The sequence below is a fragment of the Podarcis melisellensis genome (genome assembly GCF_964234715.1).
Source record: "Podarcis melisellensis genome assembly, chromosome: 15".
NCBI classification, from domain to species: Eukaryota; Metazoa; Chordata; class Lepidosauria; order Squamata; family Lacertidae; genus Podarcis; species Podarcis melisellensis.
This window is the reverse complement of record NC_138532.1, coordinates 22,793,871-22,808,112: the sequence shown is the minus strand read 5'-3', so window position 1 is coordinate 22,808,112 and position 14,242 is coordinate 22,793,871. Positions and strand designations below refer to the sequence as shown.

The following is a 14,242-nucleotide window of genomic DNA, read 5'->3' as shown; positions in this document are numbered from 1 at the left end:
CAAGCCCAGACCAAGAGTGAACACACAAGACTTCCTTCACCAGCAAGGGTGAAATTGCAGAAACTGGATCACATCTATCTATCTATCTATCTATCTATCTATCTATCTATCTATCATCTATCTATCTATCTAATCTATCTATATCTATCTATCATCTATCTATCTATCTATCTATCTATCTATGCATATCTATATCTATCTATCTATCTATCTATCTATCTATCATCTATCATCTATCTATCTATCTATCTATCTATCTATCTATCTATCTATCATCTATATCTATCATCTATCATCTATCTATCACATTTATATCCCATTTCTTCTCCAAGCACACCAAGGTGGTGTGCATGTTTCTTCCCCTTCTTACTTCATCCCCACAACAAACCTGTGAGAAGCAGTGACTGGCTCTAAGTTACTAAGTAAGCTTCACAGCTGAGTAGGGATTTAAACCCTGGTCTCCCAAGGTCCTTATCCAACACTCTAACCACTACACCACACTGGTTCTTACCAATGGCCCCTGAATAAAGGAAGAGGGTTGGGTTTTTCACAAGGTTCACCCAGGACTCCTCTCCTCCCATTCCCTAACCAAAGGATAAGAAACAATGGAACAGGAGTTTCAGGGGGGGAAACAAATCCACCCTGTTTCTGCAGAGAAGGCAGGGCAGAAACTGGGGTGGAGTTCCTCCCACATCACAAGGGACGGTGTCTAAAACAGCCTCTCCCAACCTGGTGTCATGCAGATATTGTTGGATATCCTTCCATCCCTCACCACTGACCATGCCAATGGGAACTGGAAGCCAACAACTGATGGAGGGCAACAGGCTGGGGAAGATAGTCTTAAGGTTTCTTCCAAGACATTTGGAGTTCTTTTTAGGTGTGCCTTAGAGGTGGGTGGATTGTGGACATTAACAAAGACACAATGCAGGTCACATCCAAGTTCCATCAAGTCCAGCACCCAGTTTTCTACAGGAGTCAGCCTGATGCTGGTGGAAATAAGCCGCAACAGCTGTTCAGTGGCATTCAGATGGACTGAGTTTTGGGGCCTAGGTCTTGGAAGATGGAGACCCATGCCGCCATCATGGCCAATAGGTAGACCAAACTATGCTGCAGTCCCAGCCAGCATGGGAAAAGGTCAGGGCTGATGGGAGTTGTAGTCTAACAACATCTGAAGGGCCAAAGGTCATGGAAAGCTGGTCTAAATGCTAAGGTGGGAATCAGTGGGAGGAGTACCTCACTCCACATTCTCTCTTCTGGAAAGAGACATGTGAAATCATACTTTAGATAAAGGTAAGGCTGCACTGAATGACAGAAACCTCCTAATAGGGCTGGTGTGGCCAACATGGCACCCTCCAGATGTTTCAAACGGCAAATCTCACCAGCTCTGACCATTGGCTACAAAGGCTGGAGCACATGGGTGTTGTAGTCCAATAACATCTGGAGGGCACCATGCTAGCTAACTCTGTATTAAGGGACCTAGTCCTCAGCCAAACATCCCAAGACCTCCTTCTCTCCTCGAGTGTGCTGTGGACTATCCATTTAGGCAGAGGGAAACCATCTTCCACCCTCCCCAGTGCAGCTGAGAGCCCCTCCCATACCACAGTTGGTGGGGTCCTCATCAGATCCATCTTGGCAGTCGGCGTCACCATCACACGCCCACCTCTGGGGGATGCAGTGCCCATTATGGCACTGGAAACTGGAGGCTTCGCAAGTGTGGTACACTGCTGAAAAGCAAAAACAGCAGAGACACTGTTGAGAGGTGACCTTATAAGTGGTAAGAACGTAGGAAGGTGTCTGACACCGACTCAAGAGCATTGGTCCATCTGGCTCAGTATTCCCTACGCCGATCAGCTCCAGCTCTCCGGGGCTTCAGGAAGGAGTCTTTACCTGCCCTACATGGAGATGCCAGAATCAAAGAACTGCACAATTGGAAGGGTCACCTAGTTCAACCCCCTGCAATGCAGGAAAAACAGTTAAGGACATCTTGAAAGATGGCCATCCAACCTCTGTTGTAAAACCTCCAGTGAAGGAGAGTCCACCCCTTCTGGGGGAGTCCACTGTCAGACAGCTCTTATAGTCAGAAGGTTCTTGCCAATGTTTAGTTGGAATCTCTTTTCTTGTGCTTTGAATCTACTGGTCCAGGTCCCACCCTCTGGAGCAGCAGAAAACAAGCTTACTCCATCTTCCATGTGACAGCCTCTTCTGATATTGGAAGATGGCTATCGTATCACCTCTCAGGTCTTCTCTTCTCTAGGCTAAACTTAACCAACTCCCTCAAACCACTTCTCATAAGATTTGGTTTCCAGACCCGTGGTTGATTATAAGGAAGCTTACAAGGGTATATTTTAAAAGTCTAACATTGCCACATTTCCCTTATTTCATGATTTTAAATCTCTGCTGGGGTTCTCTCATCAAAGAGTACTTTCCCAAATGTGGATCTTGGCATCCAGGAATACTCCTTTTATATACCCCCCCCCCCACTAAACCAACATATCTAAGGAGGCATGTTCAATAATGGAGATGCTGAGCGAGTACAAACAGGGACTCAGCAGGAGAAGAAAAATGTATCCTATATATTGTGGGGTTTTGAGGTCTACATACTGAGACCTTTAGCAGGTGCCACAGGAGGAAGGCACAAGGCTGGGTTAAGGAAGCAAAAGATGATGAGCTTTTAGGATTTCATATTGCCAGTGAAAAAAATATATTGCCAATATATAAAAATATATTGCCAGGACTCTATTTATCAAGAAAGGAAGTAACGTTCGCCATAATTGAATTGCACGCTACTTACTGCCAACATGCAAGTGACGTGCTTCCTGATATTCTAAGCTGCTATGCTCTTCCGGCAGTAATATTCTATTAAGAATCACTGTGAAATGCAATTATTTTTGATAAGAGGCATGAATTCAGCCTGCACAGCCGCCAGATGAGCTGCTTCTAAAATAACTGCTATCCTCAGATAATTTCAAGCCAGGCTTTAACAAAATAACATTCCACAACAACAACGGACTTTTCAGAGTGGGCTGCTGTCCTATCACTCTTGGAAACTCACAAGAAAGATAAGCCACTGCAATGTTATGTATGTCCCTCGAGTACCTATGCCGTGAGAATACCAACTGCTCCATCCTGACAGCCCTCAGGGATGTGAAGACAAATACAGTCAAGTGAGAGCCAATGAAATATCTGTGTTCAACTCCAAATGGTGGTTTCAACTTACAGAGCCTTATAATATCAGGCTTCGGGCCCTGATATCTCAAGGATCAGCTCTCCCCAGATGAACCAACCTGGACCCTGTAATCATAATTCGTGGTCCATCTCAGTGAGCCACTTCCACGGGAGGTCCGGAGGATGGCAACATGAGAAGGGCCTTTTTAATGGTGGCTCCCTGCTTGTGGAATGCTCTTCCTGGGCAGGCTCAACTGGTGCCATCTTTATCTATTTTTATGTGCCAGGCAAAAGCTTTCCTCAGGCATTTGGCCCTTAATTTGAAGCACCTTGTGGCCTCTTTTAGTGGGGCAGGATCTCTTAAGACCTGTCTTTCATTTGCACAGACCGTGTTTCCTTGGGTTTTTATTGGTTTCATTTGTTGAAATTGGTTTTGGTATTTTCTATTGTAAGTCGCTTTGGGTGACTTTCGTGAGGGAAGTGACTAGTAAATAGAAATCGTAACAGCTAAGCAACTTTGTGAGGAGCGACCTCAATTCTGTGACGGGGCACTCAGTTTGTTATGCATGCAGGTTCTTCAAAGGCGGGAAACTCTGAGGTTTCAAAGGAAGACTTTGCCCCTCTTTTCCCACAGAGGCCACAGTTCACTTCCTCCCTTGGTTCAGAGCATATCTACTTAGACACAGCTCTTCGCCTGTCTGTCTCTCTCCTCTCCTCAGGCTTTTAAGTTATTTTCTTCCCTCCCTCTTTCTTCCAGCTGTTCACCAGCATCAAATACAAAAAGCAAAAACAGCCTATCTCCTCAGCCTCCTCTTTCCCCTCAGAGCTTATCTTTTTCCTGCCCTTTCTCCCCTTAATTCCTTCTTGGCAAAAACAGTGAGGAAAACACCAAGGCACTGATTTCATGGGGGGGGGGGCAAAGGGGAATTATTTTGCTGTTGAGGGGAAAGATTCACTCTCTTCACTGGCAAGAGACTGATAATTCCATTGCTGAATTCTAATTTCTTCTCTCTTGTGTAGAAGTCAAGAGGTGTGCAGAACAAGTTGTGTGTATATGTGTGTATGTAGAATATTTTTTAATCCTGGGGCTAGAATTCAGTGCTTAAGCCCTGGAAAATTTGCTCTGAATAAGTGTTACCATTCCTTCTTCTTGTTCTTACAAACAATTCTGTTTTCTCCCCTCCATAATTTCCTTGGACATGCATAGGTACGTGTCCTTCCTAAGGGATGTGTAATAAAAGTATTACATTTCCTCAAAAGTTGCCAACCAATTTAAAACACTGCAGGCAAAGATAGAAGAACAGAATAATAAAAAAAAGGACAACTGCGTTTGAACAGCATCAAAAGTGACAAAAAAAGTGGTGCCACTGATTTTTTTTAATAAATAGTAAAATATACCAGGGTGAGAATTAGTTATAGTATTTGTAGTCTACTGTGTTATACTTTCCCTCCTCATAATACATTTAGAATGATGTGCAGGGAATTTGTATTCAAAAAGAGAGGAAAAGGGAATCAAGAGTTATTTTATTTAATTGTTAAACTTCTATCCCACAAAGGAGAGGGATAGAAAAATCAGTATTTTGTCACTGAAGATTATCCCGCAAGTGCAAAATAATTCTCCAGTAGCTTTTAACAAAAAAACATACAAAATATGTGGTCAAACCAAAATGCTAAAGAATAATCAGGTCATTATCAATTCCCACCAAGGATTTATTGCTTGCATAAAATGGGGGGAAAGAGCTCACTAGTGCAGTTTGCTTCATCAGACCAGTCTCGGCAATCGTTATCCCCATCACACTTCCATGACAGGCGAACGCACATCCCTGAGTTGCAGCTGAATTCATCCTCGCGGCACTGGTGGGTTTCTGCAAACACAGAGGCAGGGGGAAAAGACCCAGGAAAGGGAGTGTGAGAATTCAAATACAAAGTACTGGGCTATAGTGAAAGAATGAATTTCCTATAACATTTCCCTACTGATGCTTGCAGGGACCAGGATCTCGCCTGGCTCCCAGTACATTTCTGAGCCCAATTCAAAGTGTTGGTGCTGGCCTTTAAAGTCCTAAATGGCCTCAGCCCAGTATACCTGAAGGAGCATTTCCACCCTCATTGTTCAGCCAGGACACTGAGATCCTCCTCCAAAGGTCTTCTGCTGGTTCCCTCACTGCGAGAAGGGAAGTTACAGGGAAGTTACAGGGAACCAGACAGAGGGCCTTCTTGGTAGTGGTGCCCGCCCTGTGGAACGCCCTCCCATCAGATGTTAAGGAGATAAAGAACTACACAACTTTTAGAAGACATCTGAATGCAGCCCTGTATTGGGAACTTTTTAATGTTTGATGTTTTACTATGTTTTTATATGTGCTGTAAGCAGCTCAGAATGGCTGGGGAAACCCAGCCAGATGGGCAGAATATAAATATAAAAATAAGTAAGTAAGTAAGTAAACAACAACAACGAGGCAGGGCAGCGTGGGTGGGTAATGCCTGTGCCATTTTGCCTCTTTTTTCTGCTCCTTTAAGATGTGGCAGCCACACCTTCACGGCAGCCATTTTGTGACTGGCGCCCACAGCGCGCTTTCCCAAAATTTCAAATTCTCCCGCTGGCCCAAAAAGGGTTGGCAGACCCTGGGTTACACACTGCTTAAGCAGCAAATCCATCATATGTGCAAAGGGACCCTGAGATGTACGGTGCTGGCACACTTACCACAGTGGCTCTCGTCACTGTTGTCTCCACAATCATCCTCCAGGTCACACTTGTAGGACAGCGGTACACAGGTCCCCGACTCGTGGCACCGGAACTGAGTGTCAACATCACACACAGTGGTTGCTATTGGGAAGGGAGGAAAGAGCAATATTTGGAGAGCCTAAACGAGTCACCACCAGAGGCCAGCAGCTTTATTAAAATAAACCCAGGCAGTCAGAGTGTGTTTCTCCTTAGCCTGGCAGATAGTGGAGAGCCATTCCATGTGGCCATTCCTAAATTTCCCTGTCTGAACTGTGTCTTGGGCATGCCATGATCTACAACGACTCTGTCCCCAATCTTAGCAGAGAGCCAGAGCAAAGTTGTAGCTCTGGGACCAGAAATTCAGTTACCATCGCCTGCAGGTAAGGGATTTCATTTGACCGGGTTCACAAAGACCTCAATTGGAACCCTGGAGAGCTGCTGCCTACAAGAGCTGGAAGACACAAACACCCCAAGCTACATCGGTGGTTCAACTTTTGCAGTCTGCAAATTCCCAATTGAGACAAATTCCAAATTGAAGCAGACTTCTTTTTTAAAAAAGAAATATCTCATTCTCTTTAAAAGTGCTCCTAAACTAAAAAAGAGACTACCCCATGTGGCCTAAGTCAGCCGTGTGTTCGGAGGCTGCAGCATGTCTGACTGGAAACTTAAAATGGTGACAGCACCTGAGTCCTCCTCTTGAAGACACCTGACTCCTTGTGTGCTGTGGGTGAGATCTATGATGACAGGCCAGGAAGAGTTGCAGCAGCAACACCAGCTATAAATATGCTCAGCAGACGTCTAACCAGTGCTGAAGCAACATCCATTATTGCCTGTGCTGCTTGTCTGTGAGTTCCCGTCATAACCTGAACTTTGAGACTCACTGAACAGCTCCTGGTAGGGCATAAAGGATATCAAGCCACACAACAGCGCTGGAAGAATTAGGACACTCGGTGCATAGAACTGCACCTGTATATATTATATGTCTTTCCTGCTCCTCTCACACCTCCCTTTCCTCTTGCCAAAAATCAAAAAAGCTTCTCAAGAAAGGGAACTGTTTGGTGTACGCTCCCGTGCAAATCAACCTGAGGGAACGAAAGCGGCGATGTTGACTTACGGCAATTCTTCTCGTCGCTCATATCCCCGCAGTCGTTGTCGTTGTCGCACTGCCAAATGCTGTTGATGCAATTCCCGTTGGAACATCTGTACTGGTTGGAGAGACAGGTGTTTTCTGGTACACGGCGGCAGAGAGGGGCAGGTGAGGAAACCAGCGCAGACAAACAAAAAATTAAAAGGAAAGTACAGCCAGGCTTCAATGAACAATGCAGCGTTAAGAAGCCAGGTCCCAGCACAGCATTAGCATGTCTCATCCAAACCATACATTTAAAGAGCTCTCATGCCACTTTAACAGACGTAGCTTCCCCCAAAGGATTCTGGGGGCTGTGGTTTGTTAAGTATGCTGAGAGCTGCTAGGAGACCCCTATTCCCCTCACAAAGCTACAATTCTCATAGTAGTTTGGAACTTTGGCCCCTCACCGTAGACAAGGGGCAGGTTTTAGCCCTGTAAGAGAAATAGCACAACAGCTTAGGACCAGTTTACCAGAGAGATTGCCTTAGCCCAAATATGCCCATTCAACTGCTCTGATCTGCAGAACTAGCATTGTTACGGGTGCTACATAACGCTCATTCCACATTTGTAAGGAATCGATCTTGTAGTGTGGTAGCACCCAAACTTTGGAACTTCCTGCCTATTGACATCAAGCAGTCGCCTTCACTGTACTCTTTTGGCGCCTGCTAAAAACATTTTTAGGAAAGCCTATTCAAGCCTCGGCCCAGTATACCTGAATGAGTGTCTCCAACCCCACTGAGTTCCAGTGCCAAGGGCCTTCTGGCGGTTCCCTCACTGTGAGAAGTGAGGCTACAGGGAACCAGGCAAAGGGCCTTCTTGGTAGTGGTGCCTACCCTGTGGAACACCCTCCCATCAGATGTCAAGGAAATAAAAAATTATGTGACTTTCAGAAAACATCTGAAGGCAGCCCTGTTTAGGGAAGTTTTTAATGTTTGATTTTTTATCGCTTTTTATTTTATTTATTTTATTTATTTTATTTATTATTAATATTATTCTGCCAAATGGATGGGGTATAAATGATAAATTATGATTGTGATTGTGATTATGATTATGATAGAAAGCTGTCAGGTGTTTTAAACTGCTTTTTAGCTTATTGTTTGTTTTAATTGTTTTTGGTTGTTGTTGTTTTTTACTGATAAATTGATTGTTTTATTCTTTTCATAAACCTGTTTAAAGTTTGCTTGGTTTTTTTCACCATCAAGAGGTATAAACATTTTATGAAATAAATGAGTATGTATAGCACACATTTATATCAGTTTCTGTACCACAGTAACTGTTATGGGTACTCTTCCGGCAAGCTCTAGGAATTGTAGTTTGACAGACTTCCACAAAGCCCTAGCTCAGTGTTTTCTAAACTTGGGTCTCCAGTTGTTTTTCTGGACTGCAACTCCCATCATTCCTAGCTAGCAAGACCAGTGGTCAGGGATGGTGGGAACTGTAGTCCAACAAAAAGCCGGAGACCCAAGCTTGTGAAACACTGCCCTAGCTCTTCCTAACAGCTAACAGAACTACACTTCCCGGTTTCCCTTACGAGAGAGTTACTGTTAATCCTGCAGTGCAGACATGCACAAACAGAAGAGATGCACACATCACAGCTGAGTGTGGAGGTGTGCTTCTTACCTTCCTTTACACAGGTGCTGTTCTTCAAGAAATACCCAGGCGGGCAATCGCATCTCACTTCCCCAGATGGGAGCACATGGCTGGCAACTCCCTCAGGGCATTTACAGCTTCGGCTGTTGTTTGACCTTGGGAGGCATAAAAGGCTGCAAGGCTTGGAGATGCAAGCATTCTGCCCTGTCCAGAGGAGGGGGAGAGAAACACCTTGTAAAATCCTGCAGCTTCCAGAGATCTTCCTTCAGGATAAGCCACTGAGTCATGATTTTATTTCCATCAACAGTGGGGGGAAGCATTTGCAACCCGAGGGCCACATTCCCTTCGGGGCATCTTCCAGGGGCCACACGGGCAGCAAAAGTGGGCAGGACAATAAGGTTACCATATTTTCCGGCGTATAAGACGACCCCCAACTTTTCCTGTTAAAATACAGAGTTTGGGATATAAGACTAGAGGCAGCCCCCCAACCAAAAGCCCGCCAAGCGCCATCCACCAATTGCCACCAGGGGCAGAGCGAGCACCCCTCCGCTGCCTCTGCCATCGCAGCAGCAGCAGCCCGAGGCAAGTGAGCGCCGATCGGCCGTCCAGCAAAGCGGCGGGCTGCGCTCACCAGCTGGTAGTTCTGGCAGTTGTGGGGATGCCCAGCTCCATGGAGCCCCGGCCGTGGTTGCTGCTGCTTCGGGATAGCTGCCTGTTATCCAGCGGTCCCCATGGTGGCAGGGTGGGCGAGCGAGTGAGAGGGCAAGGGCTTGGAACGGAGTGGGTGGGAAGCCACTGCCTGGCTGCCTCCCGCGCAGCCATCACCGTGCGGGTTAACTCTCTCCAGCCCGCAGCCTCTTGCGTAGCCGCCACCACCTGCCACAACCATACCCAGCGTATAAGCCAACCCCGACTTTGGAGAAGATTTTCCGGGGTTCAAAAGCCGTCTCATACGCCAGAACATAAGGTACATTTTACCATTGTGCAATAGGCTAGTTTCTACACACACAACCTTCTCTATCCTCCACCCAGGCATGCAAGATGGATTTTCGTAGTTCAAGGGCGCATTCCAGGAAGGTTAAAAACACTCAAGGAGGCTGCTAAGCAGGACCGGTGAGGGGTTTGGCAGAGGGAGAGTTCCAAGAGCCAGAATGAGAATTATGGAGGGCCACATTTGTCCCCCAGGCCTGCAATTCCCCACCCCTGATTTAAATCAACAAGAGGCTTTCCATTTCAAGCTTCCATAGTAATGCAGGAAAAAAATGAAAATATTAACATCTCATCTGTAATGGGTGTGCATGCGCGCACACACACATACTAAAACAATTAAATAAAATTGTGTGGAACCAAAACAGTCCAATGGGGATTGTGCATCCTCAGCACTAACTGAATTCTGACTGACTGTGGGGAGGCGGAAGAAACCCTGGAGAAGAAGGAGGAAGGGAGGACAACCCAAAGAGAAGGACTCTTTTTGTTGCAGGTCCAACCTCTGTACGCCAAGATTTTATTTCCCTTATCCAGGGAGATCATGAAATGGAATAAACAGAACCAAGCTCGTCAGCGGTCAAGAAATACCTGCTGTCTTTCCTCGGTAGAAGATCTTCATATCCATCACACCATTGAGATGGTCAACCAACGTCTCCATTTTGGACCCGCTGTGTTTGGAGGCTCTGAAAATGCTCAGCTGCGACCAATCGTTCCAATAGATTTCATTCTGAAAAGCAAACCTCTTATCTTTTAAGCAATAACGTTTGATGAGAATCGCAACTGCAGGTAAGCTAAAACACACACACACAAATGAAACCAAGCAAAGCAAGTAGTACCATTTAGATATATGAACGCAACAATAATACTTAACATTTATATTATGAATTTCATGTGTCACGTACATTATCTCAGTTATCTTTAAAACAGCTCTGCAATGTAAATCAGTGTTGTTATCGCCATATTATAGATCGGGGACTGAGGCTTGGCTGAGGCTACCTTGTGAAATTGTGGATGAGATGAAAGCCATCCCAGGTCACTGCTTGTACACCAAACCACTACACTGTGCCATTTCATCCCATTGCACTACTCTTGAGACTGTAAGAGGGAGAGCTGTATCTCAACAGCAGATGATCTGCTTTGTATGCAGAAGGTCCCAGGTTCAATCCATAAGGCAGATGGAGCAGGCTTGTCTTCTCCTGCTCCAGAGGGCAGGACCGAAACCAAAGGCTTCAAGCTACTAGAAAGGAGATTCTAATGAAAAAGTAAGTAGAACTTTATGATGGTCAGAGCTGTTTGAGAGTGGAACAGACTACCTTGGAAGGCGATGGACTCTCCTTCTTTGGAGGTTTTTAGGCAGAAGCTGAATAGTTTCATCTGCCACGGATGTTTCAGTTGAGATTCCAGCATTGTGGGAGGTTGGACTAGATGAAGGGTCCCTTCCAATGTCCCAGGTCCAATCCCTGGCATATCCAGGTAGATGTGAGCGAGAATCCTGTTTCAAATCCTGCAGAGAGCTGCCGCCAGTCAGCCTGGACTATACTGAGCTAGAGGGACCAATAGTCAGACTCAGTGTAAGGCAGCTTCCTATGTCCCTATGGGATTCTTCCTTTTTCATAACAATGAAGCAGGTTGTCGAGTTGGCTCCTCCAGAACCAGTCAGGGCCATGGCAGCCCCCAATCCAAAGCAATCAATTACTGTTCCATTATCCCCTCCCCAACTACATCTAATACGGCTTTTGCAAATGTGATGCCCTCCAGATGTTAACTAATTCAAGGAATCACAGAATCGTTCAATGGGAACAGAGCTTAGAGGTCAGCTAGTCTACAAACACAAATACACCCAGCAGACATGGCCAAACTGGGCCCTCCAGCTGTTTTGGGACTACAACTCCCATCATCCCTAGCTAACAGGACCAGTGGTCAGGGGATGATGGGAACTGTAGTCCCAAAACTGCAGGAGGGCCATGTTAGGCCAGGCCTGCACTAATGCAAGCCCTGCAATGCAGGAAAAAAGAGAAGAGTTTGGATTTGATATCCCGCTTTATCACTACCCTAAGGAGTCTCAAAGCGGCTAACATTCTCCTTTCCCTTCCTCCCCCACAACCAAAACTGGGGAGGAGGAAGGGAGGTTCTTCCCACTGTAAGGGGCAAAGCTGTACCTAATTTGCACATCCCTCCTCTATATTGAAGGGGACGCAGGTGGCGCTGTGGGTTAAAGCCTCAGCGCCTAGGACTTGCCGATCAAAAGGTCGGCGGTTCGAATCCCTGCAGCGGGGTGCGCTCCCGCTGCTCGGTCCCAGCGCCTGCCAACCTAGCAGTTCGAAAGCACCCCCGGGTGCAAGTAGATAAATAGGGACCGCTTACCAGCGGGAAGGTAAACGGCGTTTCCGTGTGCAGCTCTGGCTCGCCAGAGCAGCGATGTCACGCTGGCCACGTGACCCGGAAGTGTCTTCGGACAGCGCTGGCCCCTGGCCTCTTGAGTGAGATGGGCGCACAACCCCAGAGTCTGTCAAGACTGGCCCGTACGGGCAGGCGTACCTTTACCTTTACTTTACCTCTATATTGATAGAGAAATCAGGACTGTGATGCTTTCACTAGACAAGCTCTGGGGGAAAAAACCCCTCAAAAAATCCCGCAGATATTCTTGTTTAACAAACAATATAATTGCCATATATTACTCTCAGTTCTCGCTGTGCTTGCAAGGACATCCTGTACAGAAGGACATCTTTTCTTTATCAGGTTGCCAGGGGTAACCCCATAACCTTGATCTGGACAAGGGTACCCAGAGGGGGATTGGAAACTGGCTGACTGGAACATAACTTTTATGGCTTGTACACAAACATTAAACGCTTTCTGTATCTATCCTGGGATCAATTAGTCCACCCTAACTGATTTCAGCAATAGCATTAAGGTTGTTAGTTATACCAATAGAGTGACATGGGTTTCTCTGGGAGTGCCATGTCAATGCACCTTCCTTCCCATCAGGGCCAGCCTGGAACCAGAAGTGGATTGATCTCTTCAGAGGAGGGTGAGAGGGGACCCATCATGGGGGGTAGTCAACCAACAACTTCACCTCATCACCCCAGGATAATCTGCAAAACTGGCACCTATCCACATTTTTTCCCCTGCATTTGTAAGAAATGGATATTTTCGTGTGAAAGCACCCACACTTTGGAACTCCCTGCCTATTGACATAAACCAGGAATCCTCACTGTATTCTTCTCAGCTCCTGCAAACAACATTTTTGCTCAGGCAAGGCTCTCCAGATTTCTATAAGACCAACATGTGTTTTAACCTGCTTTTAAGTTCAAATGCTGGTCTTAATTATATTTTGCTTTTTAAAAGGATCTGTTGTTTTTTAACTTGCACTTCTATTGGGCCCGTATTTTCATTTCTTTAGAAAACTGCTTGGATGTTTTACTTGTAATCAAGTTTACTTACAATATACGTTTCGAAAGGTGGATGGATGGATAGACAGATAATAGATAATGCTGCATCAATGGATGAATCTGCATAACTGGGGAGACCCAACCCGTTTCACCTGGTCACACACCCAAAGCTCTAGAACCTCTGCCATCGATCCAAGGAGCAGAAGGCCAAACTAGACAGGAGAAAGGTGGCTCTACATTTAAGTTGCGGGTTTGTTTGTTTTTAAATGCAAATACAATCAGCCAGAGAGGGCAGATAATTAATGGTCTCAGGGCATGCATTGGGAGGGTGGGATTTTAACCCTTTCCTCCTCTGCTGTGGTCCAGAAGACAATTTCTTATCTGAAGCTATTATATAGATAGTCATGATGGCTACATTGCCACCAGTATCAGAGACAGAATGCCTCTGAATGCCGGTTGATTGGAAATATGCTAGCAGACTTCCTGATGGCATTGGGTTGGCCACTGCTGAGAACAGGATGCTCAGCTAGATGGACCAAGGTTCTTCTTACTTCCTTATGTATTAGGAGGAAAATTCACCGTTGGTGCCATGTGTTATTTTGATTCAAGAAAAGGTGCTGAGTCTGAATTGACACCCAGGCTAGAAGGCACAGACTAGTAGCTGCCTTGTTCTGACTATTGGTCCATCTAGCACCGTCTGCACTGACAGAAGATTGAACCTGGGACTTTCTGCACGCAAGGTAGATTGCTGAGCTGGGCCCTTCCCCTAACTCCAGCTCCATCAGCCCGAGCTCAGCATACTGGGAGCTGCAGTCTAACAACATCCAAAGGGCTACACAGGATCCCCATCCCTTCTCCAGCCCAAGATTTTTGTCCAAGAGAGAGAAACATGTTGGAGGGATAAAAAACGAAAGCTTTAAATGAAGGAATACCTTAAAAACAGCAATGGCGTAAGGGTGCGGGAGGCTGTCCAGGATTACCGATCTCTGCAAGCCGTTGAAATCGATGCGCTCGATCCTGTCCATGTAGGCTTCCGTCCAGTAGATCCAGTGATCATCCACCGAAATGCCATTTGGCCACCTCACTCCCTCGGAGACAACGCAAGTCGGGGAAGAGCCGTCCATCTCACTGCGGTAAATGCCAGGCTTGGAGTCCCCCCAGTCTGTCCAGAACATCAGCCTGAGAAGGCAAATTACGGACGTTACAAGAGAATTATTGCTCTTCAGCACGTCCCTGGAGCAACCGTAAGGAGCTGCTTTACACCGA

The 14,242-nt window shown here is 46.1% G+C and overlaps 1 protein-coding gene across 2 annotated transcripts in view; it reads right to left on the bottom strand.

Annotated features, from left to right (window-relative positions):
- Nucleotides 1-14,242, bottom strand: part of SORL1 (sortilin related receptor 1) — a 108,921-nt gene that overhangs the window by 33,656 nt on the left and 61,023 nt on the right. For both annotated transcript variants that reach the window (XM_081889721.1, XM_081889720.1), the window contains exons 20-26: nt 13,909-14,155; nt 10,176-10,314; nt 8,631-8,804; nt 6,999-7,112; nt 5,864-5,986; nt 4,911-5,030; nt 1,599-1,724 (exon numbers count right to left, since the gene is read on the bottom strand). In XM_081889721.1, coding sequence (XP_081745847.1) covers nt 1,599-1,724; nt 4,911-5,030; nt 5,864-5,986; nt 6,999-7,112; nt 8,631-8,804; nt 10,176-10,314; nt 13,909-14,155 — 1,043 coding nt within the window. The remainder of the gene's footprint in view (nt 1-1,598; nt 1,725-4,910; nt 5,031-5,863; nt 5,987-6,998; nt 7,113-8,630; nt 8,805-10,175; nt 10,315-13,908; nt 14,156-14,242) is intronic.